The 25,042-nt window shown below is 38.2% G+C and overlaps 1 protein-coding gene across 2 annotated transcripts in view; it reads left to right on the top strand.

The window, feature by feature from the left end:
• The window catches only part of ano2b (anoctamin 2b), a 33,645-nt gene extending 11,911 nt beyond the window's left edge, over positions 1-21,734 (top strand). The window contains exons 16-27 of one of the 2 annotated variants that reach the window (XM_051108303.1): positions 220-306; positions 7,864-7,938; positions 8,031-8,232; positions 8,943-9,054; positions 9,287-9,344; positions 9,775-9,875; positions 13,325-13,470; positions 15,299-15,451; positions 15,557-15,609; positions 16,406-16,587; positions 18,934-19,039; positions 20,355-21,734. In XM_051108303.1, coding sequence (XP_050964260.1) covers positions 220-306; positions 7,864-7,938; positions 8,031-8,232; positions 8,943-9,054; positions 9,287-9,344; positions 9,775-9,875; positions 13,325-13,470; positions 15,299-15,451; positions 15,557-15,609; positions 16,406-16,587; positions 18,934-19,039; positions 20,355-20,723 — 1,644 coding nt within the window. In that variant the 3' untranslated portion in view covers positions 20,724-21,734. The remainder of the gene's footprint in view (positions 1-219; positions 307-7,863; positions 7,939-8,030; positions 8,233-8,942; positions 9,055-9,286; positions 9,345-9,774; positions 9,876-13,324; positions 13,471-15,298; positions 15,452-15,556; positions 15,610-16,405; positions 16,588-18,933; positions 19,040-20,354) is intronic. The other variant, XM_051108304.1, reaches the window with a different exon arrangement.
• The last annotated feature ends 3,308 nt before the right edge of the window (positions 21,735-25,042 follow it).

Below are 25,042 nucleotides of genomic sequence, written 5' to 3' on the forward strand. Positions count from 1 at the left end.
AGTGGGTGCCAAATGCTGTGGGCCTTTTGCACAGCCTTCCCATCATGAACTGCTCCGGCCTGAAGCATTTGGCACCGGCGCTTTGGGGCTCTCAAGCTGCGCTTTGCGTTGGTGATGCCCAAGAAAAAAGTCATGTAGATCCGGTTTGGTTTCCGGAAAGCTAGAGTTTTGCCCTCTTTCATCAGCGATTGTGTGACGGTTCAGATCTGTGTGTTCCAGCCTGAGAGAGGTGTGGACGAGAGCGGGGAACTGGGGAAGGACAAATGGAGGCAGAGGTTACTGTCAGCCATGGCAGCTGGGAATCCGGTAAATGGCTCTGTCTCTTTCTCTCTCTCTCTCATTCTCGCCTCCATCTCTCCAGAGCCTTGTTTCCACCTGCTTGTGTTACAGTTTCTATATTATACTCCCTAGTTGTGAGGTTGGAAGGTTTTTTCCCCCTTTCTAACAGTGTGACAGCATCCTGACCCAGCAATCCAGCTCTGTCTTTATTTTGAAATTTGTTTTGAAGTTCTTTTTTGGCCTGTTTAAGGCAAGACACTGTAGGCAAAAAAAAAAAAAAAAAAAAAAAAATCATGCACTGGTCAGTTTTGAGATTTTGAGCTTTTTTGCTTTTCGTAAGATGTTATTTCAGAGTAGTGAAAAGAAAACATCTAAAATACACTTTTAAGTCCATTATTTTACTGCATCTATTTGCCTGAAAATTTCCGTTACAATGCACATTCTCAAATTGAGCCAGAAATTGTCGAAAATGTACATATGTAGAACTTCTTTTATATTCCTAAAAAAAAAACATGGTGTTTTTTTGCCTGTTGACAGTATTTTCTGATTTATAGAGTAATAAAACAACATATGATAAAAACCCTGTCTGTTAAAAGCAGATACAGAGGGAAAACAGATACATAAGAAATAAAAATAGCATGCATATAAAATAAATGGTGATATCTATTAATTAAATATTTTACCTTATGTCTTGCTTTAAACAGTGTCACTGTGATGTCATCCTTCTCTCTCTCTGCCCTTTATTCTGTTACCATTTCCTGTCAATAACTTTGAAAGATTGCCTTACGGCCCATTTACACATGCACAGATGCACGTTTAGTGAGAGAATTTGAGCCTTGTTTAATTTGTAAATGGCCCGTGTGTCTGTCAGAGGGGCTCAGCTGGGTGGGGTGGTCACAACGGGGTCGTCGGCATGAGAAATACGTCCGTCTCTCACTGCCGTAATCCTCTTGCTGTAGGACGGTGCGTGTCGGGCTAATACAATTAGATCTTGTCAGTTTGCTCTGTTGGTTTCACATAACTAAACGGTAGTCACGACGTAACAGCATTAAAGGTTTCTTGTCCTTTTGCCTAGGGTCAAGTGTAATGTCATCATTGTGCTCTGTTCAGTAGTAAATACTGCAGATCAGTGCTGTATGTAAAAAGCATATGCTTAATAATAAATATGTTGTCAAGGTTCCCATTTGTTCACACATAAGGTGTGATCTTCGGAGATTTGAGCGTTTTGTTTCGGAAAATGTAGGCTGTGTCGGTCTGTTTGAAATCATTGCTTGGGGCCGTTGTCTTGCATGAAATGCAATTAGGCAAATTAGCCCAATAAATTAAGACTTATTAGTTGATACATGACATGGCTTGTAAACAGGTACACCAACATCTGTAGCCTCGTTTCTCTGTGTGTGCATCTTGTTACGCATCCAACTGTGTCAGTAGTTCAAGCTTCTTAAGGTTTCACAGGGTTTGTAGAACATTAATCCTGGTTTAAAGTCAAGCCTGGACTTACTGTTGGGTTTTTGGCCTGAAAGATTAGTTTTACTACTACTACTACTAATAATAAAAATAATAAAAAATCTAAATTCAATCACTGGGAATTAAAGTGTTTACCAGGCTGCTACAATGAGAGCTTACTTGAAAAAACAGTTGCTGGATTTGCTAAAGATTGAAAGGCATCAAATCTTAGATAGTCAAAAGAAATAGAGGCAGTCTGTAAGAAGTAAACAACATATGCTTCAGCACACCTGTATATTGTGCTTTTCATGTCGGATTTCAGAACTGAATGCTGAATACCATCAAAACAAGTAAAACAATAAATTTACCTGAGAAGTGAAACTATTTAAGTCTTGTTTTCAAAGAATATATTTTAAATAGTTTTGTCCTTTTTAATAAATTGGCAAATAGCTTGTCTTTTAAGCTTAAACCTCTCTAATTATACATGTAAAATACATAAGAAAACAAGCTATAATATCTTACGCAATTTTGGTTCTTAAGTAAATGTATCTTGTTTTAAAGATGTTTGGTTTTACCAGGAAAAAAATTAAATCTTCCAGAAATATTAGGTTGGTATGTAGTAAAAACAGAATGATTACAAAATACATTCATTATTTTTCAACCGTTTGTTGTATTTTCCACTGAAAAAAAAATACTATGAAAACTTCAGCTATAATATTAGCAGTTGCTATGACCTTTATGATGCTTTTTGGACTCATTGTGCATCCATAGTCCTCATTAAAACTTATTTAGCACAGGAGGCGGGATAGTGTGGCATACTTTTGGACAGATTCAGTGACCCCTAACCTAATGTGTAGCCTATTTTTTGTTTTTTGGGCCTTCGTGTCCAAGAATCACAGATTTCAACCTGTCACTCGCATTATGGCGCTTTTTCTCATTCTTATGTTTAGCTACTCTGTCCCAGATATCATGGCCCACGGTCAGTCCTGACCTAGATGTTCTACAAAACCTTAAATTAAGACTATACATCCTAGTGACTTAATTCAAAACAGCCTGGACTTCAGATCAATGCAGTTTTGGTCGGCCAGACCAGACATCATAAACAAGGCAATTTCTGCTTAATCTTCATGTGGGTAAAAAAAACACGCAGCAGTTAAGCCATTATTATTATTCAGCACATGCTCACTGTCAAGCAAACAAGCAGCACTCACCAGGTTCCGGTTGATGCTCATCAGTTTCTGGAAACGATGTTGTGGTGGAAAAACTATGGCTCACAGGATTCCGTGACTAAGCGCTGACAGACCTCCCCATGTTTCTCACAGCTCATTTGTATTGCCACAAGACCCTCTGAATAAACCGAGAAATTCTGGAGAAGTCTGGCAAAAACCTCCAGATCACTCATTTAAGAGGGCCACATGGTGCGTGTAGAGTTTGGGGTGACTGTGAAGAGAGCAGATGATGAAGAAATAGAGTTCAAGGAGTTATAATGAGAATGTGCCTGCTTATTTAACCTCACACACACACACGCTGAGATTGTAAAAGTGTGGCGTTTTCTGTGAGAGACTTGCTGTCATTCAGATTTAGTGCAGTTTGCTACACAGCCTGGCCAGCAGAGCGCGCTAGACTCCTGTGGCTTTGTGCATACATCCTCCCATGCCGGGCTGAACGCCAAACCTCTGAATTAAGCAAAGTCCTCACATCTCCATGGAGACACAGACACTCGAATCCCACTCCCTTATACGCTCGGTTGGGTTCGCTCTTATCTTCGGCTCTTTAAAAGCTGTTATCGCATAACTATGTCATCTTGGCAGCTATCTTTAGGACACATTAGTGACGTTTGTTAATAAAATGCAACACACCCCTTGTGTGGCTAATTTTAGAGTGAAATGTTTTCATCGCCTCCAGAAGCAAAGTCAGGGAACATTCCTCATTGTCTTTGAGGAGGAGAGTTGCATTTGCTTTCTAAATGTGTGCACCTGGCTTAGAAAGAGGAGATTAACTGTTTTACTTCTGACCAAGCTGTTATTTGTGCTTTTTCAGTGCAGATTTATTAAATTCTGCATTCAGTTTACCTGCCCATTAATGTTACGTAAAAAACCTTTATGCTTCCCTGCTGAATAAAACAGCTAAAACCAGCCTAAGCTGGCCTTTAGCTGGTCAGCAGGCTGGTTTTAGAGGGGTTTTGGCCACTTCCAGGCTGGTCTTAGCTGGTCAGGCTTGGAGACCAGCTGGAACAACCAGCGAAAACCAGCCCAGCCAGGCTGGGAGACCAGCTAAAACCAGCTACTTCCAGCTTAAACCAGCTAAGACCAGCCAACAAGCCTAGGCTGGTTTTAGCCGGGGTTTTTTTCAGCGCGGTTAATATTCTTAAAGCAAGAAAAATTTAATTCAGAAGCAAAACTATGCAAGATAATAACCCTTGTTTTCAGAGAATTTATCTTGAATTGTCTGTTTTTGGAACCTAATTGGCATATTCTTTGTCTTTTTAGCATAAACCTCTTTAATTATACTAAAACGTCTTAAAATAAATAATAAACCACTTAATATTTTATGCAATTCATATGCAAGTAGAGCTTCCTTGGCTTTCTGAAAGAATGCGTGTGTGAGTTTTCTGATTTTATTAATGATGATAAATGTTTTCAGAGCATATATCAAATTTTTTTGGTATCTAATTGGCAAATACTTCGTCTTTTAAGCATAAACCTGATTAATTTTACTAGATGTCTTAAAATAATAATAAAACACTTATGCAATTCTTATGCAAGGAGAGTTCTGTTTGCTTTCTGAAAGTGTGCATGTGTGTGATGGAGGATTTTTCTGATTTTATTAGTGATGATATCGAAGTCTGAGCAGGAAGTCTGGGACATTTAATACACAATCTCGCGTAATTGAATTTTCCATCCATCTTTAAATGTCATTCGTCCTACACTTAATCTATGGCCCCGTGTTCCTCCTCAAGCTGTTTATTAGAAAGATCACGCTGATCTGCAGCATGTAGGTTTCTTTGTGTATAATCCTGGTCTGGTGGTCGTCTCAGATCAGAGCACAGAGCTGGAAGGAGATGAGAGTGTGTTTTAAAGGGATTTCAGATCTGTCAGATGGGGCTCGCTTCAGATTATTCCCTTCTGTACCCATCGCCCAAAAGACAATCTCCAGTCAAGCCTCTCTTAATGGACCTTCGTCTGTTTTACAGACCCTAAGAGCTATTTTTGTCAATCCACCAGCCTGAAATATTCACTAGTAGGATGTATGTGTGTATTTCTAACACGTATTCATTTCTGTATTGCGTAAAGCCGCGTATGTGATGGTTTAGGTGTTCTTGGTTGCCAGCGTGGGCACTGGCGTGGTTCCAGTTTTTGTTCTCTTTCATCTCTGGCTTACAGTATGCTCGGAGGGTGGGGGTTTGAGAGAACGGGGCGTACGGTGACGTCAATGTGAACATGGCATCTCTGCAAAGCGACATATGGCCATGGAGGAAATCCCCACACTGGTGATCCTGTCACTAATTTCCCTGAGGACTTAGCGTGGGCCCGTTGGGACGCTTGTGTGTTGTCCGACTGAGTATGTGTGTGTTCTGAGAGAGCGTGTGGCAATCATGTGCTAACAAAACCTGAGCCCATTGACATTTTCATGTCTGCTGGGTATCAATGTGATGTCAGGTTGACATAAAGTCACATCAATGAGAGTTTGTCTCATCACAAAAGTCCGGAAGTTTGCTGATGTTCCAAAAGGTTCCAAAAGATTTTTGCGACGATTCAGTAGAAGAACAGTTCTTAAAAGAACCATTTATTTTCATAGTGTGAAGAACATTTTAACAATCTAAAGAAGAGCCATAAAGTATTTGAGTAACATTGCTGCAAGAAACCCCTAGACAGCCAAAATAAAAGACATAGAGGGTTGCAGAGCATCTTGATTTAAGCTCAAGGAAGCAATGTTCTCCATCCGACAGCTGTTGTACGCAAGGGCATCTGTGGAAACCCACATCTGGGCAGCGTTCAACCTACTTCACTGTTAAATTAATTCAGTGATCTATATACACTATATAACAGAGAGACACCAGCTGCTGTCCTCACTTTCTGTCCTTTCTACTTTTCCTAATGTGTCAATCAAACTTTCTTAAATGTAAAATCTCCTGTTTCTTGATTTCATTGAAATATCTTTTTAGCCAGATGATGCTCCAGTATGATTTTGGATATCTGTATCCATTGTGTCTCAGTACTTATCTGACACATTATATCTGCAATTTAAAAATAAAAAGTGTTAATTATTTAAAAACATTGCCACCTGTCTTTTTCCTCACGCTCTCTTTCTGTTTTTACAGTGCTATGTTGTGGCTGATTATATAAATTATTGATGCCATTCCTCTGCATTCTTTTGTCAGGCATCTTTTGTTACTGATATTCATTGCTAAGCTCGCACGGAATCTGCGCTGCAGAAATTCGCAGAAAGATCAACAGATTTCAGGCAGAATTTGAATGGCCCACATTTCTAAAATACTACAAATCCTTTGCCCTAATACATTTTACCATATTTACATCCATTACGCAGATTTTCTTTCACAAATCAGCATAAAAACTAAAAAAAAAGTGTGCAGATCTCATACGGGCTTACTTATTACATACTTGTGGAACCTCACAGCATATTTGTGGCATTAGCTTCAAATATGCATCTCTGCTTGTCCTTGTGCCAGCAACTTTTTCCATGAACTTGGCCTCTTTGGATATTGATGCATCACACAAAGTCACATTTTAAGAGGGGATCACAGCCTGTCACTACATAGCATCATGCATCTTAATGAAGAGTAAGTAACCGGTGAGACCGCAGACCTGCAGCAGTTCCTCTCATTACTGGGTGAGGGTTTGTGAGCCGAGCCTGTGGATCATGATTAACGGCACAATTGCGTGACCCACATTCGTTATTCTGGAGACCCTAAAGCTGTGGCATCTCGAAGGCTGTGACTGGTTACACTCTGTGGCTTTTCCTGGGTGCCAGGGTTTAGTCATGCACTGTGCTAGGTGGTGCTGTTTCCCTCATTATGAGCCCAATTGCAAGAGGTAGATTTTTTCAAACTGTTGTGTCAACACACTGACCGCATTTGCTACCGGATTCCTGCAAAACCCTCTAAATCTGCATTTATCAACAAACATGCTCTGTTTCAAACCCTAACTAGACAGCAACATAGGCATGCTCCAAACACAAAGTCTGTTCCCAGTAGGCAGCGAATCACGCAGCATTGCTTATATCCTGCACAGATAAGGCAGTACAAGAATGCATTGCAACAAAGTTGAGGAAGATGTTTTATTCATTACTAAAAAGCACCTGGTGTTTATGTGTGCTTCTTTGTATTCTTGTGCATTTCGGAGTATAAGTAGCATAGCAGTATTATAACCTCAGACTGTTCTAGAGAAAGACCGTTAAACATTAAATCAATTACTTTTGAGGTTTCCTTTCAGTACTGATGTTGCCTTACATAATAGTTACAGCCAGTACGAAGTAAGAACTATTTGTGCACTTGTTACTTAGAAAAACTGGGACGGATTGTAATGATGCTTTTGTAATGACATTTTTTAATGACTTAAAAGGAACATAAGCTGCCGTTTAACATTCCTGTGGCCTGTTAATTCATTTCACTCAGATTTCCGCAGAACTGGATAAGAATCCATTTTTCTCCTGTTTGCCATCTAACATGTATTCCTCAGAGAGACATACCTCTTGATCTGCTGTCTAAAGCTTGACATTGAAGGAAGACTAACCCCAATGGGAACAGACCACCCTCAATCCAATCCTGCCTGTGCAGCCAAGTTTAGCGCACGCTGTTGCTGTTGTTTTTGGCTTGATCCAAATGCAAAAGAGGCATATTCAGGTTGTTTCGGTCATTAAAATAGGTTCTTTCTGTTGGCCGGATGTTTTTGAGATACGATCTATCACTTGAATGTACGGAATGTACAAAACTTACTCTACAGGAAGAACAGGTGTTAATTGCCTCAATGTTGTTGCAGCCAAATGATTTCCGCAATAGGCTAGTTCTAAATCACTATAAAGGTAGGCAAGGTTAAAAGAAGCATAGCTCCCAGAAAAATGGAAACACATGCATGCAAACTTCCATTAGTCATTTTAAATGTCCTTCTCCCCTCACAGACTGGACATGAGAAGCTAACATGGAGGGACAGACTGCCTGGATATTTAATCAACATCTCCTCTATTCTCTTCATGGTAAGCCTTATACTTCCTGTCTGGTGCAATGTTTTTGTGCTTATCCATATTTAATTTCTCTTTTACTTCTACATGTTTCTTTCTCCATGTAGTTTGGAGTGACATGTTCGGCTGTCTTCAGTGTCATCATCTACCGCATCACCATCTCCGCCCTCATGGCGATGAGCCCGGATCCTGAGGTCAAATCCAACGTACGAGTGACCGTCACGGCAACCGCTGTAATTATCAACCTGGTGGTCATCCTCATCCTGGATGAGATCTATGGCATGGTTGCTGCCTGGCTCACAGAACTGGGTGAGATTTTACCACTGCCTTAGTAATGTTGCTAAATTACCACTTTTGGTCAACTTCCTTCTACTTTTTGCCCACCCACATGACATGAATTTTTGATTAAGCCACTCCAGGAACACTGGGGAAAATGTGGCTTGTCAGTTAGCCATCACCGAGATTTCCTTAAGAGATGTTTTAATAAATGAGAGTCTCTGTGGATATGTAGGGAAGGAAGGAAGCATGTGTTATCATCTCATGAATAAGACATAGATTTTCCCGTACTTCTTTGATTTTCACTCTTAAAGTCTGACCACATGCAGTCTGGCTCACCCTAATGCTTTAACCTACTTCCAAATTCAGCAAATCATGCTTTTTTAATTTATTTTACCAGACTTACTGGAATTTGGGCTGGAATTTTTTAGAGCGTAGCCTATTAATGAATGCTTTGAAATATGTCTTGCTGAAATTGCTGTCTGTAATCTTTTGTGCACGATTAAGATTTAGGAAAGGCCACAATACATGTAATCCCATCCCAAATGTAACCATATGGTCTTCTTTGTTTCTCAACCTTCAACCTGCTGAACAGAAGTTGTTAAAGAGAAACATGTTGGGAGAAATTACCAATCCACCCATGTTTGTTCTACTTGTCAGAACAACAAGCTTTTGAAATGGTGTGCTGTTTATCCAGAGCATGTCTGTTTCAATCCCAAATAATTTCATTCATGTGTCTGCAGAGATCCCTAAAACGGAGACCAACTTTGAGGAGCGTCTGATCCTGAAAGCTTTCCTCCTGAAGTTCATGAACGCATATGCACCTATCTTCTACGTGGCCTTCTTCAAAGGGAGGTATGTGGACAAGTTCATCCCCAAATAAGGATTGCTCAAAAACACTGTAGTTAATTGTCAGAGAAAGCAAGAAGCACACAAACCCACATATATTCAGCCTCTGGCACAGTAAACGTGAAGTCTGACTGCAGAACAAACATCTGGCTTCGAATAAGATAGGCATGTGACCCTTGGCACTTCCTTTCTTGGGTCAAGACATATCTCATGACCCCTACTTTTGGGTTTTTTACAGGTTTGCAGGCCACCCCGGTCACTATGTTTATGTCTTCAATGATTACCGTATGGAAGAGGTGAGTACGGTTATGCTTTCATTGCATCCTGTATGATTGTTAGCACTACAACATCATCTTCAACATGAGGGATGCACAATGAATCAAAATAAAACCGAAATCAAATAAAACTGTTTCGAGAATGTTCTTGTCAACAAAAGACCAGAGTAAAAGCTCAACATTTTAACATTTGAAAACAAAGAAAGACTACCGATTTTGTAAAGGTGTAATAAATATGTGTTTTTTAGTTTAAGTGTACTATAATAACCCTGGACCTAATTTATTAAAATAAGAATTTTCCTAACTACTTTAATAATAATAATAATTACAATAAAAATAACTACACTTTAAACAGTTGTTATCAGAAAAATTGCAAAGAGTTTTTTCTCCCAAATCCTGCAGCCCTGCTCAAAGTGACACTGTCAAATCATTTTTTACGTTTTCATCCTAGTGTGCTCCTGGCGGCTGTCTGATTGAACTCTGTATCCAGCTCAGTATCATCATGTTGGGGAAGCAGCTTATTCAGAATAACATCTTTGAGATCGGCATTCCGTAAGTTCCCACTCCACTCCACTCCACGGATCTCATAAAACACTCTCTACCACTAAACATAATAGCTTTTCTATCTGGAAACCTTAGAAAGATCATTCCTTCAGATAAACGGTAAACACTGTTCCTGTCGAAGTTGGTTTACAGACCAGGAAATCCCGGGATAGTGAGGTAGGCTTTGTCTGCTCCAATGCTTTTCTGCCTTATTTAGCATTTTTTTCCTTTCTTCAATTCCTTTTACTCCCTCTTTGCACGCAGGCAAACTTTCTAACACGCTTCTCCTTGCACTACAGTAAGCTGGATTCCTATCTCATTTCACATGTTGGCACAAGTGGTGCATCATGTCAATAATGAACAAGTAAAAATGCAAATCAGCATGAGTGATGTTCATGGCATATATGGAGTAAAGTCTGTACTTGCAGCGCATGTAAAAAGACAAATTATCACAGGTGTCATTTGTGCTGCAGAGTGCCTAGTGTGTGGCATGCATGCCTTAATGCATGAGCATACAATTGCAAAAATCTGGGACGTGATTTCCCCTGGGTGGCGAAATGGACCTCTGAGTCGTGGACTTTCCGTTTTGTGGAAATCCCTTTTTAACCTATTTCTCCTCGTCCTTCACAAGAACACCAGCTCTTTTTTTTTTTCGCAATATCCATTTCCGCATGGATCTCTTTGATGAATGACACATCCAGTCGGTTGTGAGATATCTGATAAACATGAATGTTTTAATTTACGATTCATCGGATGACGGAGTGGTTTATCTCTGCATCTTTGTCACGCGCTTTGGTCAATATAAATGAACTCATGCAGCTAACCAGAAGCACTAAAGGAACTCAAAAGGAACGCCTTTTGTTCCCTTCTGCTCGACTTACTCGAAGCATGCAAATGTCTTTTTACGAGCTACAGCAGCTACTCAGATGAGTTGTCTGACAGCTACTCCAAATCACTAGTCCTTCACGGCAGGTATTTGTTTTTTGTTTTTTTTTGCTCTTACTCTAGTTACAAACCATGTGTGAGCATGTAAAAACACTCCAACAAGACTTTGGCATATTACACAAGTTGTCATTGCATGACCTTTCGATCTCCCAGTTTCACCTCAGAGTACAAAAGTAGTTCATTTAAAAATGCAAAATCAAAAAGAGGAGAACAAAGTCAAACTCATTTTCCCATTCAGTTCTATAAATACTCTTAATATACTTTTTTTGGCGAGGGGGAAGGCACAAAAGTGGACTTTGGTGCCAGTGTACCATGATGGAGGTCATAATGACTCGATATCCCCTTCACGCAGAGACCTGACCTACATAACCGATCTAATCTCCCCACAGACCACTGCCATCCTACTATAATATACTAATGTGCATGCTAAAAACAGAGCCTTACATGTTCAAAAGGCTGTATTTTAAAGGGACACTTTCTTCTGTTAAGCATATAAGAAGATATTTATATACTGCATTCCGTAGTATCCATAGTACTAGTATGTTCTTCAAAGGATCTTCTTTTGTGTTCAACAGAAGAAAGAAACTCAAAGTTGAATAAACAAATAACAGAATTTTCATTTTTGGGTGAACAAACAGTTGACGGTAGCCATTGACTTCCATGGAAAAAAATACTGTGGAAGTCAATGGCTGCCGTCAACTGTTTGGTTAATAGTATTCTTCAAAGTATTATCTTATCTAAGAAAGAAACTCAAAGGTGAATAAATGATAACAGAGTTTTCATTTTTGAGCGAAGTGTCCGGTATGAAGTCTGTTTTAATTGTCATTGACCAGTTGTTGTTCACCAGTAGGGGTTTGCATGTGCATTCTCAAATGCAAATGCATTCCAACAGCTGGTAAACGAGAGCTTTATCACGGATGGAGAAAAGCACTTATGATACAAAGGCGTGCATTAAAAAGTAATGTGCTAGAAAAGGCTGTAGTTTTGGAGACTAAATAATGCAGCAGATGCATTTGGAGGGTTTTATTGGGAGCGTTAATAGGCTATAGATGGATGGACTACACGGGCCATTTCGTCCACTATATTTGGCCAGTCCAACGTGAGCTGTCATGCTGTTGCACTTGCTTTTCTGATGAGAAACTCTCCAAACGCAAAGCCTTAAATCTAGAGTGATATCTATGCACATTCCATGTATCCTAATGACTTAGAATAAAACCTCAGGTTAAATTGGATCAAAAGTATGTTGTGGTCGTGATTGCATGGTAGTAATTAACATGTTTGCTGGTGTGCTTTTATGGTGATATATATCCTGTTACATTGAGCTTTTGAATTTTACAACATGGGTCGTTAGTTCTATTTTCCTAATTTTCAAAATTCACTTATGTAAGCAACCTTTTCTGTGGGTCTTTGAAATCCCAGACTGCTTAATCAGAAGTTTATGAGAGGTTTGTCTTTAAATGTGAAATAGCTCCAAACGCTTTGGGGGTTATTTATGGTCACCTGAAGGTCCTGTCATCTCCACTGGCTCTTTTAGGTATTGTCAGGTGTTTTTGAGTTATAACAGACACATGTAAAACAGCTAGTCATGCCGTCAGTGTGTTTTAGCAGCAAATTGAGAGATTTAGTAAGCTCTTTTTGGATTCTGTTTGTTTTTTCCATGTTACCAGGCTGGAACAGACAATCTTGTGTCTGTGCAGTTTAAAGGAAAATACAAAACAATGTGAACAGATGTGTGCAATAATGAGATTTCCAGATTTCTTCCGAGTCTTCTGTGTATGTGTGTATCAAACACCACCGGTCTTTCTCCTGTACACCCCTGTGTGTGGTTACACCAATAAATCATTGAACGTCTGGCCAAGATTCATGCCATTGCAAGTTCATTCACATGCCAGATCACTGAACTGAATCACACAAAGGAATTTAAATTAAGTAAAGCTCAGAAACCAAAAGCGAGTTTAATATCATGTTGGAAGTACAATTTCCTGAAGAAAATGAGTGGTGTTTGCCTGTGCAAAATTCAGTGCCATAATGCTAGAATGTGTATATATAATTCATATTTATATATAGTTTATAGCAATTATATATATATATATAAATATAATAAAAATATATTATAATTAGATATTGATAATTTAATCATTTATATTGTATATGTATGTTAGGAATATTTAATATTATAAAGTAACAGTTTATAATATATGTATATAGAAAAGTGCAGTCGTTTTGCATTTCAAAAACTGACAACTTACATGTTAGTATAAACATATATAAAAAGTGCAGTTGTTTTTGATTTTAAAATCTACATGTACAGTACAAACAATAGTAATAGTTATGCAAGTATGAACAAAGCACACAACGTGTCTGCATAAATTCATATGCAGTTCGTAGAAACAAACCTGACACTTGACTCACTATCAAGTCTGGGTCATTTTAGCTACAACGTCAAGTTTATAGCAACGGTTTGTGTGTTTACATTCTGCCTCTCTCTTTCTTCCTCTCATTTCCCGTTTTAGAAAGCTGAAGAAGTTGTGCCGCACCCTCAAGGACAAGGAACGGGCGCCCAAGGAGATTGTGGAGCAGCCTGGTCGCCGCCAGCAGTGGCACATGGACTATGACCTGGAGCCTTTTGACGGACTCACACCTGAATACATGGAGATGAGTGAGTGACGCTCTCCACTATGTGTAAAAGCGAAAGTAGAGCATCCTCAGGGTGAAGCGTTGTGAGAACACATCTGGTTAATCTAACTCATGCCCTTCGGCGGGAACCACAGGATTTGTTGTCAAAGGAATGCACAGATTCTAGATTTAACACGCCCCAGTGTTTCACGAAAGATACTCAGTAGAGTTTGTGATGGTTTTAAGGGTCCCAATTATGAATGAACATGTGAATTGGGCCTACAGCCCAAGCATTTGTTTTACAGCTGTGTTTACAATCGGGAAAGGATCTACACTGGCTAACGTGGCTATACAACTGACTTAGTGTTTATGTAAGTTGACATTAAGGCGTCTGCAAAAGATCTGAAAGCCTAGTGAGTAAACAGCAAAGTTAAACATCTGAACACCAATGCAAACTTGAATTACTATTATTCATCCTGCATTTATACAACACAATTATGTTGAGAACGTAAGATGCAGACTGATGTTTCCTGACACATTTGTAAAAAAACTTGATTCGAAACAGCTTTGAAACAGGTCTGTCTTAAATATTTTTGTTTTGTTTTTCTTTTTTGTCATATAAAATTGAATGCAGGCACACTAATTTGTCTCTAAGTGCTTTGTTCTGTAATTATATGATCTTGAAAATTTATTATGGTTCCCTATTATGATTGTTGATTGAGTGGTTTGATGTGCAACGGTTGCTTTACTCCCTGAAGTGCAGGCGAGTTGCATAACTGTCTATCAGAGACCTGTGCATGAGAAAACCTGCACCAAAGTCTTTTCTCGAAAATGTATGGATGCCTTAATCCACTGCCAAGTAAAACAGATTTATTATTTTTTCATACAAGAAGCACTTATGAGATTCTTTGAATCAAAGAAATGACTGGGGAGAAACTGAAGATGAACTCAAGAATTTCACTAATAACACTTGAGGGAGATCACCACCTACATACCGTGAAAGATATTCTCAGTGAGAGCGGGGGAATGAGACCCACTCGTATGGATGTTTATGTAGGATACCCTCCAGCCTGATCGCTCTCGAATCCATTGTTTGCATGTTGCACAGAAAAAGACCATGTGTCAATCAAGCCAAAAAAGGAAATGCAGTTTCCCACAAGGCTTATGTTCCGTGTGTTGTTGATTGACAAATAATCAGCTTTGTGCCTGACACCCATGCTGATAATGTCGAGTTACTGTAGAAAGACACATTCTGTTCCAAGAAAATAACCACCTCAAATAAGCAGTGGTTTTTCCATTGTTACAATGATTTGTGGAAATTTCTTGAGAAGCTATTTGATCTGTTTATGTAAACACAAGGTTACACACTGTTGTGTACACATATACTGTATAGGGATACTTTATTTATTTTTATTTATTATTGCATCATTACTGTTCAAAAGTTAGGGATCAGTAAGATTTATTTTGTTGTTGAAATTTTTCTCTTGCTTTTATTCAGAAAGAATACATTTAATTGATCAAAAGTGACAGTAAAACTGTAAATATAAAATATTTTATATAAAAACATTCTATTAATCAAAAATCCAAAAAAAGAAAAAGTATCACACTTTTAATTTTAAATTGTAGTAATATGTCACAATTTCACAGTTTTTATTGTATTTTTGATCAAATAAATGCAGCCTTGGTGAGCGTAAGAGACTTCAAAAACATTATCATATCACCGACCCCAAAACCGATGAATGCTTATATAAAATCAATATTTAATGTCTGGTAATAGAGAGCAGACTTACTAATGTGTCAAACTTCGATTTGTAATCCAAATGTCTCAGAATGTAATCTCTATGTTTGTTTCTTTGTTTGTCATTCTGCAGTCATTCAGTTTGGTTTCGTGTCACTCTTTGTGGCCTCATTCCCGCTGGCTCCACTTTTCGCCCTCTTAAACAATGTCATCGAGATTCGCCTCGATGCCAAGAAGTTCGTCACTGAGCTTCGCCGGCCAGATGCCATTAGAGCCAAAGATATAGGTGAAAACCTTGCATTAATATTTACACCACAACTGTTTATTTGCATTCTTAATAATACTTGAATCTACTAATTTAACCTCTGAATTTAATTGTTTTCTCACACAGGTATCTGGTACAACATCTTGAGTGGTTTGGGAAAGTTCTCAGTCATCATCAATGTGAGCTTCTGTTATATAACTATGTGGTAGTCATACAAGTTCTCTTCATCATATAGAGGGATTTATAAAGACCCCAGGGTGCATCATTGGTATTGTTTTTATAAGACTTAGATGACCAAGATTCTTCATACTTATATGTCTAGGTTCACATTATTCATGAAAGGAATCAGTTTATGTCACAATTTCTGTTCTAACATTGCATGGATGAGCAGTTTGCTTCATGCATGTCTCTCCTACTTGAAATTGAATGATAAACCCCCAGCAGATTTATTTTAATAGTTAGTAATGTTCCCAGTATGAGAGGAATATTCTAGTAAGCCTTATGGTAAAGATCCTTCAGCTTCTCTCTGAACTTTTATTAAGAAAGCCACATTTACTCAGAAGCCCGACATCTGATTCACTCCAGCTGTGTTGTTCTTTTGGAAATCAAGTATTCGTTTAATGTCACAGCTATAAATTGCTTTTCCAAGCCAATTAAATGCCACACATTATCAGCGATACTGCTCAGTTTTATGCGTTCCTTAGTTGTCTGAATGAGTGTTATTTTAGTATCATTAAAGTTTTTATTATCATATATATCTTGTGTTTTTGTCAAATTTAATACATTTTTACTCTTTTTTTAATATGTCTGTATAGTTTTTATTTATTTTATTTTAGTTTTAGATATTTTTGTACATCAAGTTAAACTAATTGAAAAGAGAACTGTTGCTTTAGCAGCTAGCTAAAATAGTTTCTACTTCTTGCATTTACATTTTAATGACATATTTTGATCTCTTTTACTATTTTATCATTTCAGGCCTTTGTCATCTCCTTCACGTCAGATTTCATCCCTCGCTTGGTCTACCAGTACATGTACAGTGAGACGGGGACGATGCATGGATTCATCAACCACACGCTCTCTTACTTCAATGTCAGCAACTTTAAACCAGGAACTGTGCCTTCCGTCTCCGGTCTCGGCAAAGACATTACATTCTGCAGGTTGGAAAAATGGACTATGTTACTAATAATTATTATTACTAAAGCAAACTATTTATTGAGCATACATTTCCTGTGCTAAAATCACAGCTGCTTATTGCTTTGATAAAACACGCAACTTTGGACATTTCTTTCAAAGCGGAAAATAGTTGTAAGCAAAGTGATTTTTCACATCAGAATGGCTGCCGTAAACAGCTGTAGGATTCCTCATTTGCAGCTCCTAAATCGTATATGAAATAAACATGTGTCGAAGCTATTATGGCCCGAACATACTAATCTTTTCTTGAATGGCGCCTGGGGAGATTACGTGTATTCAGATTTTTCCACACCTGTATGTGGAAAGCTTAGACTCTTTTATATCTTTACACTCATAAACAATCAACCAGCCTATCCAGTTCAGAGTATTTAATTTAGCTCTAAATTACAAAGAACTGTACCACATAGGGAGGGAAGCTTGTCAGTTCGTTTAGCTTTGAGATTGCTTATGGGCCAGCTAGTGAATAGACTTCTGCAGAATCCGACTGTCATTCCCAAAAACTCTTGCCTTTTAGATCCGTTACATTAGATATACATATAACTTGTAATGCATTTTACAAAATCGTAAACAGTTCCAAAGAATTCTGTGGATTTTCCTTTAAAACCAGAGCAGAAAATGTGGAAGAACATGCACAGGTTTTGTGTGGGCCTGAGCAGTTTTATAAACCGTCTTAATGTGAAAAATTATTTTCTAATGAAGCAGTGCTGTTTGCTTGTGTTGACAGTTATAGTTATTGTGTTTATCGGTTCCCTGGAAAGAATTATTTCCATATTACGATAGCTAACAGCGTTTAACCCTCACACAGAAGTGGAGGAAAGAGAGAGGGAGAAAAACCTCTAGATGGGACTCCATCACCCTGAAGTGTGAGATCTCACCACTGCTTTGATTATCTTGGGCGGCCTTCACAACACAGATCAGAAGCATGTCAAGAAAAGTGCTTTTATCAGAACCTGTCTGCTTTTTCTGCTTCAAGCAGTTGAGAACGAGATTACGCTCGTTTGTAGCTACTCGGACCAAAGAGAAGTGGCAATCTGATGTCTGGGATCCTTTGACCCCCAGTCTGTTTGTTAAGAGGACAGATAGATGGAGAGGGAGCAAAATAAGCAAGCTTGTCAGCATTCTAAAATAGGGGCGAGGAAAAAATCAAGCCCATGTTTTTACTGCACCGTATTTGCCCTTTCTGGACTAGTATAACCAAACAAGGACTTCACCCCAGGGACCATGTCTTCAGATGAAGATATCTGACTGTCTGAGGAAATCAAAACCAGCCTAACACATTCCACGTAGATTACTGTATATGGCCATGAAATCGACGTCCTTGGTGGGTTATTAAAGACTCAGAGTTTACTTTTCATAATTTAGTAGAGGAAATCAAAACTTTTGGGAACAGCCTGGTCTAATGAATTAGGCCTGAAGATATAATCAAAATATGCACAGTTTTCAGTCAACATGTCCAAGACTGGCTCCTCCTACTATCACTACTAGGGTCATTCTATAATTTAGGGTACATTTCATGTCCATTGATGATAATTAAAAATTTTTTTTCTCAAACTATTTTCTTCAGAAATATCAAATTTGATCAATGAATGGACATACTATAATCTCACATATATTTTGTTTTTCAATTTGCATGAATTTGCCTTTGTCTCTTAAACTAATTGTTGCAATGACTGCTTTTTGAATTGACAAATTCAAAATAATGAAGTCAAGGCTATTTATTTATACAATCTAGCTGTATTTTTATTATTTTAATTAAAGTAAATATTCAATTTGAGTTTAACCTGATCACAAAAATTACATTTGGTTGAGCAGATGAAGCCTGCCATTGAAATTGTCAACACAGTTTGTCTGTAGTTGACAAACTCACCACCAGGGAAAACACATTTTTTCTATGAAATATCAAAATGGTGTTTAATAATTGAGCTTGGCAACTAGAAGATAAGTTACACTGATAAAATAAATCAACTGAAACTAATGGTTGTTTTATTGAGCAAGCATATTGTTTTTTTCCTGGTGCGAAATGTCCCCTAAATTATAGAATGACTTTATTGCATCCCAGACAGAAAATAATAAAAAGTAGTTGCAAAGTGAAACATCAAAGATGCAGTTCCTTCTTTTGCCCTTAAAATGTCTTCATCATGATTAATCATGCTGTTGTGTTGTTTTGCCCTTTATAGTATTGCTAGAAGCATGTGTTGAGCATGTGTTTTACATTTTCTGTTTATTTTTATTGCCAACCAGCAAACGAATCCTCGCTGGAGATGAATTAGCCTTAAATGACTCGGGATGTCTTTTCTTTTTGCTCATTTTAGGTATAAGGACTACAGAGAACCTCCATGGTCGACTGAGCCTTACCAGTTCTCCAAACAGTACTGGTCAGTTCTAGCGGCTCGTTTAGGTTTCGTCATATTGTTCCAGGTACAAACTACTTATTTTACCATTACCTCCAATCTGAAATCTTAAAATGAAATAGCTTTACTCCTAATGAACGCCATTAAGTGATTATGAATGAAGGAACGTAAATGTTTGTTCTTTTTTAGTCAAAGCCAAACAAATGAAAAAGCCACACAGTAGCTACATCAGCAACGTGAGAAGTTCAACCACATATAAATGATGCAGTCTTTGCACGTTAGGACTAATAGTCTATATGCTGGTCAAAATAATTGCTGCAACTCAGTAGAAATGTCCTGCTGTCAGCAGATGTGGGTGGAAACTAATTGTATTGAAATGCAATTAAACAGTGAACCAAACAGTTAAAGTTATAGTCCACTAGAAAAATTGAATGCTGTTCCAGGCAGGGTTGCCAGGTTTTCACAAAACCCACCCAATTGCTACTTAAAACTAGCCCAATCGCATTTCGAGGGGGTCACCCAGGAAAAATCGTGTTCTGAGGGGTAAATTACACTTTTTTTTTGGTGGGATTCCCCTGATAAAATTCGGATTCCAGGGGTTTAATATCACATTATTGGGGTCACTTCAACACGCTGACATGAAAAGCAGCCCGCAGACTTGGCAACACTGGTTCCAAGTGTCGTTCTAAAACTACATTTCATAGTGATCATGGCTGTGAAGCTCTTAAAAGGACAGGAAAAATGTGGTTTTCAATGAATAAATGTCTTAAATTCAGTATTTTCCTCAGAAAGCTTGCATGTGGCTTCAAAAGACATGCATTACTGTTCAAGTTGATCATTTATAATTCCAACAAAAATCATGAAAAAATAAAACATGGTTTCCACAAAAATATTATGCAGCACAATGGTTTTCAACATTGATAAGCAAATCAGCATGTTAGCATGATTTCTGACGGCTCATGTAACACTGAAGTCTTTAGTAATGATGCAGAAAATTCAGCTTTGCATCACAGAAATAAATTACATAACACAAAATTACACAAAATATATTTAAATATAAAACAGTTACTTTAACTTGTAATAATATTTTATCATTTAACTCTATTTTTGGTCAAATAAATGTAGACTTGTTGAGCATAAACCATTGAAAAGTTTTTCAGACCCCATTCTTCTATATGAGCCTTGTGATCAGGAATTGTCTCTATATATGTCACTGGCAGAGAGCCCATACCTGAAATGCTATCTGGTGTGTAAAAGATCCTCTGTCTATTGAATGGAACGATACATGTTTTCATCACAGCCACTGATGTGTATTAATTTCTGCACCACACCCATTAAAGCATGTGTGAATATATGTACTTATACGTCTCCAACTCCTACAGAACCTGGTGATAACCATGAGCATGCTGGTGGCCTGGGTGATCCCGGACGTGCCCAAAAACATCAGCGAGCAGCTGAAGAAGGAGAAGACTCTTCTGGTGGATGTCTTCCTGAATGAGGAAAAGGAGAAGTTGCAGCTGATCCAGAGCTTGTTCTCTAGAGATCTGACACAAGAACAGAAGGAAGAGCTGCAGATGTCAGATCAGACTTCGCTGCCTCTTCAGCAAACCCAACCCAGGCCGGTCCCTCCCGCCGTGTCCCCGACCTCCACGGCTCCTCGCACCCGACCCCGAGCCGCAAGCTTCAGCCAGTTCACCCGCCAGATGTCCATGTCTCCCCGAAGCGACATCACCCAACACACGGCCGTGTGAGGGAAGTCGGGTGAAAGAAAATGAGTCTGGAGCGTGTTTCACAGTGCCTGAGCGCTGGATTTTGCTGGAGTTTGAGGCTCTGAGTTTTGGAAATCAGGTGCCCTTGGTTCTATGTTCCTGTTTTTTTGTACCGGAAAATGAGGGGTCACTCCTTTTGGTCACTGAACTATAGTCTGAATGTCTGTCTTACAGGCTTCACGTCTGGTTTTTAAACCATCAGATGTTCCTATCGTTTTCAGGCACGTCTGACACACAAACTTGAGCTTTAGTAGGACCGCTTGCAGATGCAGTCATTCCACATGCACTGGCGTTCACGGGAACACGAGCGGGATCCTCTCAAATGCACGTTTTTCTCCACGATCTGCTCTCGAGCGAGGATGTTTGTCGGCACACGAGCAGCACACATTTGGCGACGTTGCGCAATCTGTACATGCTGTCCAAATGCAAACTGCTTTGCACATTGTCCACAAGATGTAGCATATAATGGCAAATAATCTTTCATTTTCTCAGGTAACAGCGTCACTGTAGACTGTATTCGTTCTCATCAATATTGGTTAATAAAGACTATGATGCGTGTTAGTAAATTAAGGTGCAACGAACACAATTTCAATGTGGTACTGCGACATATTCTGTGAAACGTGTGGCGTTTTGTCTTTTTATCCATCCAGCCCGTAATGTAACACGTTAAGGCAATATGTAATTAAACTCACGTCTGTCAATCCATATATTTATGCTATGCCTCCTTCTGATAAAACGCAGGGCTGTAGATTCGGATCGCACAGCATTCGCTGTATTTATGATTACGGAGCAGCTGGTCTTTTTGTGCCATGTCAACGATAATCCTCCCATGAATTTGTCGTCACCGGTGTGGGAAGGTTGAGCAGGGGTTACTGTTATCCAGGGAGGAATCATGGATGGATGTTGTGTGCCAACATCTGGCCATCAAGTCATCATTCACTATGCCTCATAGGACTTAATACTCATGCAAGAAGAATAAATATTTAATCCCAATTATGCGCAAGTGGATTTTCTTTCTTGCCCTCGAGGCATTGTGCTACGAGTCCCGCGGGGTCAATTCACTTGTGTTTTCGACTTCTAACAGCTGCGCAGGTTGTTTGTTAGACTGTAATACCCTGATGATTGCCACACTTGCTAAACAAAGCTAGCCTGACCCAGTAGACGTTGCTTTTCTCTTCGCTTTTTCTGTTTTACTAGGGCAGGATTTTGATCTTTTTGTGTTCTCACCCTGGGGTCTGGACTTCACAATTCGAGAGGATTAAGCTATTGACAGATACCATGAAGTCAGTCCTATGTGCTTTATATAGTTTCAATGCACAACCTGACTGAATGAGGATAAAAATACACATAAATATTTGTATTTCCCACAGATTAAAAAGCGTAAGATGTTGGCAAACGTTAAGCAGCTCAAGTCTAGAGGACTGCCGCCATGCAACTTAACAGCTCAGCCTGAATGTCCATCTACAGGTGATATAAGTTTCTGTACCGTAGATATGAAAGGGACATTTTATATTGTACTGGCTGATATACTCCTGAATGCAGCATCAAGCAAAAAAGCAGTACAATTTTTACAATCTTTTATTTTTTTATTTGCCCGTTAGCTATTTTTATTTTATTCCACAAGTTCTACTTTATTTCACTTTTATTAGGTTACTGATACAACTGATCACTTAAGCATATATGTGACCCAGAACCACAAAGCCAATTATAAAGCTTTCCATTGATATACGGTTTGTTAGGATAGGACAATATTTGGCAGAGGTACAACTATTTAAAAAAATCTAAAATCTGAGGGTGCAAAAAAAAATATTGAAAAAATATTTCTCAAAAAATATTGAGAAAATCGCCTTTAAAGTTGTTGAAATGAAGTTCGTAGCAATGCATATTACTAATAAAAAATTAAGTTTTACTTAATGGACATAATGGAACTTAATGGAACATGATCTTTATCTAATATCCTAATAATTTTTGGCATGAAAGAAAAATCGATACATTTTTTTTTTATTGTTTAAAAATATTTTAATAATACTTACAGTATATACTCCATACTATGCCACTAATAATGAGGAAAAAAATGTCTAAAAGCATCTCTAAGGACTGAACAGTTCGCAGATATATTTATTATTATTACATTTTTTATACTAACTGAAATATAAATGTAATAACAGTCATTTTGTCTGATGTAATTATAGATATTTGCAAAAAAACAAAAGGTATTTGTTGTGAAACCAGGCTTTTTTTATTTTTGCTTTTATTGGGCTTACTTACAGTAATAGATTGCAATAGGTTTCCATTAGTTAACTACATTAGTTAACATGAAACAATAATTAAAAATACTATTAAAACATATATTGATCTTAGTTCATGTTTATTTTAGTATTTACTAAAACATTATTAAAATCAAAAGTTGTGTCAGTTAATATTATTTAATAGATCTGCTAACATTAACAGTGAATCATTAATAAACAAGATAAATACATACTATATCAGATTGCTCATTGTTAGTTGAATGTTAGATGTTGCACCTTAATGGGACCTTGTTATATAGTGTCACCATAACACATATGCTGTATGCTCAAAAATGAAAAAACAAAACAAAAAACAAACCCAAACTGGCCAAAAAAAAAAAATCAGACTATGAACCAACATCAACTGGCACTGCACTCTTTGTACAAATATTCAATTATTAATAACATATCTTTAATCTGCATGCAAAGTTTATGCAATACTCTTGGCTTTGTCAGACAAAAAAGTAGAAATGAACTTTCTTTAAATGAATTCAACTGGTGAAAACATCAGATTCTTGTGTAACGTTTAAGAAGGGTTTTCGAGTGTCCTCAGAAAACACAATAGTCCTCTTGCACAATCACAATCCAGCCTCCTGCATGATGCACACCGGAAGTGTCTCATTTGTGTGTAATCTTCCCCCAAGCCTTTCTTCATAACTACAGCACAATACAAGCGCAGGGACAGATTTACCTGGATTTGTTCTCTGTGTCTTACAGATTGGTAACAAGTGTTCTTCATCTTGGTTATGCATAACATCTGCCTACATGGAGTAATATAATCTAGTATCAGTTACATGAGTGATATTGCTGCTGTGACTGACTGCAATTTGTTCTCGTTCTAGCTGAAGACACACAACGCTGTGCTGGTGCACGCTGGGCGTTTGATGTCAGAGATTCTGGTTTGTAAATTAAACATCTGCACATGGTGATGAGCAATGGACCTGGAATGAGATCTGTGACACAAACCTGAATCTCTCTCTCCCATAGGGCGTTCCTTCCTAGGGTGAGATGACGCACAGGGCGGACTTTTATTTATTTACAGTCAATGCATTGTTAATGTGAGAAGGATTTTTGATAAGCATCACTAAACTATCAGAGGACCCAAATTTAACGCTTTCCAGATACATGTTTTCTGGATAATTATTCTTTGCATGCACATTTTCGTTGTTATATTGTGTCTTGTGTATTAGTCATGCAATTTTTGCTTAAGGCATATTTTCATGTTTCAAGATTCTTTATATTTAGATCTTTTATATAGTAGTTTAACCTAACACACAGTGTCTAAAAGCAGAAAAGAGGCACCGGGGGTTGCATTCAGGTTCACTTCTCTTAAATGGCCTAAAGCACTGGCTTTTATCTGGAGTCGTTACACACCAGGCTTTCACATGGTTTCAGGTGTTAGCTACACTTGAAGATCGCACCATTGTGCCTTTCAACGGAAGCTCTGCCAATGGCGCATTCCATAGTCAACTCGACTAAACCTTCAGATGACCCGATTTGTGACTGATAGCCATTCATTTCCTGTCTTTCTTCTTTTCTTAGTCTTAGCCTGTGTTCTTAGGCTTACTACTACTAGCTTACTAAATACCATAAGTACAATTTTTCACAGTATGCAACTACAAACATTTCAAACATCATATTCCATGTGATCCAGTAAACATCTTGCAATTTACACACAAACATTAAACATGATTTAAACCTTGTGTTTGGTCGTTGCATTTAGGAACTGACAAATGCAAGACCACACAACATGTGCTTTGTTCTTACGAAAAATAAAAGGTAAGTTCACTTATCTTGAGGTGCTGAATTTCAGAAGACCTTTGATAGCTGCTGCAGGACCAGCTTTCAGCAAACACTGAACCAGACTATTCAAATTTTGAACACGCAATCTCATTGGCTGAAGAATTAGCAGCAGAGGCCAATCAGCTTTTGCCATTAAATGATGTGAATGCATGTAAAAGACCTACCAGCCTGAGCAATTGTTATATATACAATAAACAATATATATATGCA

This window comes from Labeo rohita, chromosome 4 (genome assembly GCF_022985175.1).
Source record: "Labeo rohita strain BAU-BD-2019 chromosome 4, IGBB_LRoh.1.0, whole genome shotgun sequence".
In the NCBI taxonomy this organism is placed as follows: Eukaryota; Metazoa; Chordata; class Actinopteri; order Cypriniformes; family Cyprinidae; genus Labeo; species Labeo rohita.